Here is a 6,146-nt window from a genome sequence, read left to right on the forward strand (position 1 = left end):
TAGTGTGTTTTGAAGACCAGTGGCATTAGTTTCCCTGGGAGAGTGTTTAAAAATGAAGATTTTGAATCTTACCTGTACTGGGTCAGAATGTGCATTTTAGTAGTACCCCTAGGTGATTTGCTTGCTCATTAAACCTCAAGAAGAGCTTTTTTGTCTGTTTGTTTGTTTTTTGTTTTGGTTTGTTTGTTGTTCTTTTAAGTATGTTTTTTTCTGGCTTTGATTACTATATGGAATTTACCTTTAAAATTTGTAAGTTGACAGTTGGGGAAAAGTTGTGAGATTAAGGTATGCATGGAAAAGGGTTAAACCAAGGTCACTGATCAACACGCTGAGTGAGAATTAGTTAAAGTGTATGGACATGCTATTTCAGAGGTGTACAGGATGTCTAAGATTAATATAAAGTTTAAAGTAATAAAGCTATAATAGGGAAGGTTAATGGTGAAATGAAACTTTTTACTACAGATGGGAGTGTTCTGTGCTATAAATAGGACACTACTTATAGTAGAATGTAAAACTATTTAAATATGTTGCATTTTCTTTAATAATTTAGCTGGCTTTGTCCGTTAGATGCTAATAATTACTAAGTGTGTAGTACAGTATCTCTTTCTCTCTCTCTATGTATGTTTTATTTTTTGAGTAAGTCCTGCATACACATTGTTAAAAAATCTAAAAACTCTAAAAGGTATACCATGAAAAAAGTCTGTTGCCCACTCCTTCACCATTTTGCTTTTCCTCCCAGTGGCTCCCTGTCATTGCCTTTAATGTAAGTAAGTAACCAGTTAAGTTACTTTCTTAATATTTAGAGTCTCACTCAAGCAAAGCCCTAAAGGGTAGAATAGACAATATTGTATTTTTCTCCTTGTCTTTTTAAGAGATTAACCATATATCTTGGAGATCTTGGCTAGTATTTTTATAACTATAATATTCCATTGTAGAATTATTAAAATTTATTTAACTGATTCTCTACTGATGAATATTTGAATTATTTTTTAGTTGTTTGCTATTGAATGACCATGTACACAGAACATTTCATATAAGGGCAGTTTTATCTATTAAATAAATCCCCAGAAATGGGATTACTGGGTCAAAGGGCAGATGTATTTGATTAGATATTATCAGAATGCTCTCCTAGAGGATATTCCAGTATATACGCCTATTACAGTGTTTGAGAGTGCTTCTTTCCTACACACTTGTCAATAGAGTGTATTAAAATGTTTGAATCTTTTCTATTATGAAAGGTTAAAAATGATATCTTGGTGAAATTTTTAACTTTTTGTGTGTTTAAAAGCCACTTCAGTTTACTTTTATGTGAACTGCTTGTTGATAACTTTTCTCTGTGTTTTAAAAAATTGTATTACTGGTCAATTTATTTATTTCTAAGAGCTCTGTATTGTTTAAGGGGAAGATTAGCCCTTGGTATGTACGTGCAGAAATACTTTTTCCTCAGTTGTTTGCTTTCAATGCTTTTTCTTTCTTTCATGCAGATGTTGAATTTGCCAACCTTTATTTTTATGGCTTCTAAATTTTGAGTCATGAATAGAAAGTTCTTTCTTACCTCAGAATTTTAAAGGGATTCACGCATGTTTTCTTCTAGTATTTCTTTGGTTTTTTTTTTTCAATCATAAGCTTTGATTGATTGGGGTGTTTATTTTGGTACATAATGTGACACATGATTCCACCTTTTAATCCACAGTGGCTACCCAATTTTCCTAACATTGCTTGTTGAAAAGTCTATTTTGTCTCCACTAATAAGAGAATGATTCCTTTATTATCCTCTAAATTTCTATATGTATTTGAGTCTACTTGATTTTCTGTTTTGTTCCATTGGTTTGTCCATTAGCCTGTGCTATGTTGATTTAATTATTGAGGTTTTAAATATCTGGTAGGGTTAGTGCTTCCACCATGTTCTTTTCCAGTGTTTTCCTGGATATTCTTGTTTATTGCTCTGTATTGACTTTGGAATCGGCTTGTTGGTTCAAAACCAACCCTTTTGGATTTTCATTGAAATCACATTAAATTAATAGAATTTGGTAATGATGTTAAGGAGGAGTAGGCTGCAATTTTAATGCAGTGTCCAAGGGAGACCTTACTGAGAATGTGATAGGATAAAGATCGAAAGGAGGTAAGAGAATGAACCATGAGGATACTTGGATGTAATCATTTTAGACAGTAAATACATATGTCCTGAGGTAGAAGAATACTTGTGTGTTTGGGGAACAGTGAAGAAACCCAGAGCACTAAGTGAGGGGAGGAGCAGGATCTTATAGTCCATTTTAAGGACTTTATTTTTGAAAGTCATTGGAGAAGTTTGAGCTTAGAAATGATAATCTAGTTTATGTTTTTAACAGGGCCACTCTGGCTACATAGTTTTGAGTAGACTACAGGGGGAAAAGAGTAAAAATAGAGAAACTAGTCATGGGCATATTAATCCAGGCAAGATGAGATGGTGGCTTAGACAAGAGTATTGGTAGTGGAGGTGATAGAAGTGGTTGGAATATGAATATGCTTTGTAGGTAGAACTAACCTTTGCTAATGGATCTGGATATGAGGTGTGAGTAGGAGGTATAAAGATTGTCTCAAGGTTTTTGGTCTGAATGAGTGACCATTCCCCACTGAGATGGGGAAGACTGTGAAGTTTGGGGGAGAGTATATCAGTGTCCTAGGTTTAAACTTGATTGAGATGTTTATTGGACTTTCAGAAAGAGGTGCTGAAGCAGTTGAATGAGAATCTGGAGTCTAAGGGGGAGGTGTGAGCTAGAGATGTAAATTTGGGGAGTCATTAGCATATAGATGATTAAAGTCATGAGATCAGATAAGATCACCAAGAGAATGAATATAAACAGAAAGAAGAGTCCTGGTACACTTTAAAGTTGAGAGGTGAGAGAGTAGGAGGAATCAGTAAAGAAAATTAAGGGGTGGTCAGAGAGTCATGTGGAAAGCCAGGAGTATTAAAGAAGCCCAGTGAGGAAAATATTTCAAAGAAAAGAGTGTACTGAATGGTGCCAATAGATCAAGTATTTTTAAAATGTATCCTTAGCTATGTTATCACTTATGTTGTTATGGTAAAGGTCTCTTCCTTTGTATCTTCTAACTGTTGCTTGCATATATGAAGGCTGTGAACTTCTGTATATTGATTTTTCTATCGATACTGAATTCTTAGTCATTTATAGTTGATTATCTTAGGTTTTTCAGTCATCTCATCGTTGCATCTGCAAATTTATTTCATCTTTTCCAGTTTTTATATCTTGAGGTCTTTCTTCTTGTCTAATTGTGTTGGCTAGTATTTCTAGAGTGAAAGTTGGATAATAGTGGGTATTCTTGTTTATATCCTGACTTTAGTGGAAATACTTTGAGAATTTTCCCCACTAAGCAGTAAGTCATGGCTTTTTGGCTGAGGTAGGGGTATCTGTATGTTTGTAGGATATGGTCTTTCTTATTTTGAGTTAAAAAAAATCTAAAATGCATGAGTTTCCTTAAATGCTTTTTCAGCATCATTGGAGATGATTATATGATTTGTCTCCTTAGGTCTAGTAATACAGTTTTTATACTAGTAAATTCCTAGTATTGAACCATCATTGTTACATTTGTAGAATAAATGTAGTTACTTGATAAAGATACTAGGATGAGTTATTGTTGCTTCTGCTATTAATATTCTCCTAATTTTGGTCAGATTTTATCATCTGTGTTGAGTTAAGGATTCTGTCATCACTGTCGTGTTCCCCGAGCAACATGGATAGACCTGGAGATTGTCATTCTAAGTGAAGTAAGCCAGAAAAGTGAAAGAAAAATACCATATGATATCACTTATATATGGAATCTTAAAAAACGAAAAAAGGCAAACTTATTTACAAAGCAGACAGAGACTCACAGACACAGAAAACAAACATGGTTACAGTGGGGGAAGGGAGTGGGAAGGGATAAATTGGGAGTTCAAGATTTGCAGATACTAAATATATAAAACAGATAAAAACAAGTTCATACTGTATAGCACAGGAAACTATATTCAGTATCTTATAGTAATCTGTGGTGAAAAAGAATATGAAAACAAATATATGTATGTTCACGTATGACTGAAGCATTATGCTATGTCAGAAATTGACACAACATTGTAAGCTGACTATATGTCAATTAAGAAAAAAATATATATACACACACACACAAAAAGGTATGTGCAAGTGAAAATTTGGCAGTCAAACTAACAAATTTTCCATTATTAGGACTTTTTTCCCCCCACAAAAATAGGGGGTTTATCTTTTGTATTTTCTTATGCTTCAGAAATGCATCTGAATACTAGTCACAGACTTTTCTTCCTTGTTGACTATTTGCAGTCAACAATATTAGGTTTAATTTTTATGTTTGATTTCAAATCATACATTTCTAAGGTTTTTAAATAGTCACTTGTGGGTTACCCAGAAGTAACAATGATTGTGTGATTTCTTACCTTTTAAGGTAGTATTATTTTCTAGTTTTTATTTTGTCTGTATCAGGCTGATTTATTGACTCCAAAGAATAGCCAATAGAGTCTGATAGATTATAAGGTGTATTTTCTCACCTTGCTCAGTGTATTATGACTTTCTTCTTCACAATGAAAGACCACTCTTTTTTTTTTATCCCTGATAATATTAACTACAGCCTCTCTATTTATTCTTTTGCAGACATCCTGAACTCTTTGCTGTTCTTGAGCAATCCAGGCATGCCCTTCGTCAGGACTTCTGTTCCCTTGTTTGGAATGCTCTGTAGTCAATATCTTCTTGGCTTTACCCCTCATATTTTTAAAGTCTTTACTCAAATGTTACCTCAGAAGTCAGGCTCACCCTCACTCTTCTATTTAAAATTGTAAACCTTTGTGTTTGTGATCTTCCTTTTCCTGATCTATTTTCCATAACATTTACTACCTTTTAATATTTTGTGTAGTTTATGTATTTATTAGGTCTGTTTCTCCCATCCTTACTAAAATGTCAACTTTTCAGAGACTGAAATTTTTTCCTTTCTAAAAAAATTATACATATATATATTTTTCTTTCCTTTTTAAAAAAGCTAGTAGATATCCAGTGCCTAAAATAATATCTGACACATAGGAGTGCAAATATTTGCTGAATGAATGAACAGACTATCTTGAAGAGGTCTTATTTTTAAAGAACTCCCATTTAGGATCACAGCAATCCCATGGGATATGTAAAGAAACGTAGATAATCCTTTACCTTCTAAATTTAATTAATTTAAGCTGTTTTTCTACTTACAGATTCATCGAAGCAAGAACAAATGGAAATTCTATTTGAAAGATGGTGTTATGTGTTTTGGAGGGAGAGACTATGTATTTGCAAAAGCCATTGGTGATGCAGAGTGGTAAAACTTACGAGCTCAAACACCATAAATATCAGTGGGACTATATCATATATTATTTACTGTATGGAATTTAATAAAATTATAATTCAGATGCAGATACAAATATATAATTTTACATTTCTTCCATTTTACATTTCAGACTATTTTAACAGGTTTTTATTTTTTAATCCTCATTGTCTATAGCATTAACAAAGCATAGATGTATCAGGTGTGATTTACAATGAAGAAATAATATTTATTTAATTTCGAAGTGAAATTTAAATCAGACCCAGTTGCCCTTCATCGTAAAGTCATTATCAGTTATTATTATTGGGGCTGGTATTCCTCCCACCTCTCACCAAACCATGTTACAAAAGATCCTGGAGCGTCTTACAAGTGGTAGGATTATTAAAGAAGGCTTCTTTGGATCTTCAGTCTACACTCATCACTGGCAGGAGGCTGGTTGTGCAGGCTCAGATGGTTCCTTGGAGGGAGGTGCCTCTGTTGACCCTGTATAATACTTGAACATGAAAATCTTTCCTGAGGCCTGGATCCCTGTAGCTAAGGATCAGCCTCTCTGGGTCTGTCACGTGGCCAGGCCATTCTTCTTTGTATCTTGTTATTTTCCTGGGGGAATTCTGTAGAATAGGTTATGTTCCCATTCTAATTCTTGAAACTTCATACTTCTGTCTTCTTCCCCCTCTCTCTAATCCCCCCGCCCCCTATTTTTCTTACAGTGGAAGATCCCTTTGCAAACTCTTTACCCCTTGAAGATACCATCTTTCTTTTTCCTAACTGAGAATTCCCCCATTGGGTTTAGG

General features: G+C 34.0%; 1 protein-coding gene across 1 annotated transcript in view; it reads left to right on the forward strand.

The window, feature by feature from the left end:
* Window positions 1-5,430, forward strand: part of GTF2A1L (general transcription factor IIA subunit 1 like) — a 41,295-nt gene extending 35,865 nt beyond the window's left edge. The window contains exon 9 of the mRNA XM_006185783.2: window positions 5,243-5,430. Within this exon, the coding sequence (XP_006185845.1) occupies window positions 5,243-5,350 (108 nt within the window). The 3' untranslated portion in view covers window positions 5,351-5,430. The remainder of the gene's footprint in view (window positions 1-5,242) is intronic.
* The last annotated feature ends 716 nt before the right edge of the window (window positions 5,431-6,146 follow it).

Source organism: Camelus ferus, chromosome 15, assembly GCF_009834535.1.
Source record: "Camelus ferus isolate YT-003-E chromosome 15, BCGSAC_Cfer_1.0, whole genome shotgun sequence".
Classification (NCBI taxonomy): Eukaryota; Metazoa; Chordata; class Mammalia; order Artiodactyla; family Camelidae; genus Camelus; species Camelus ferus.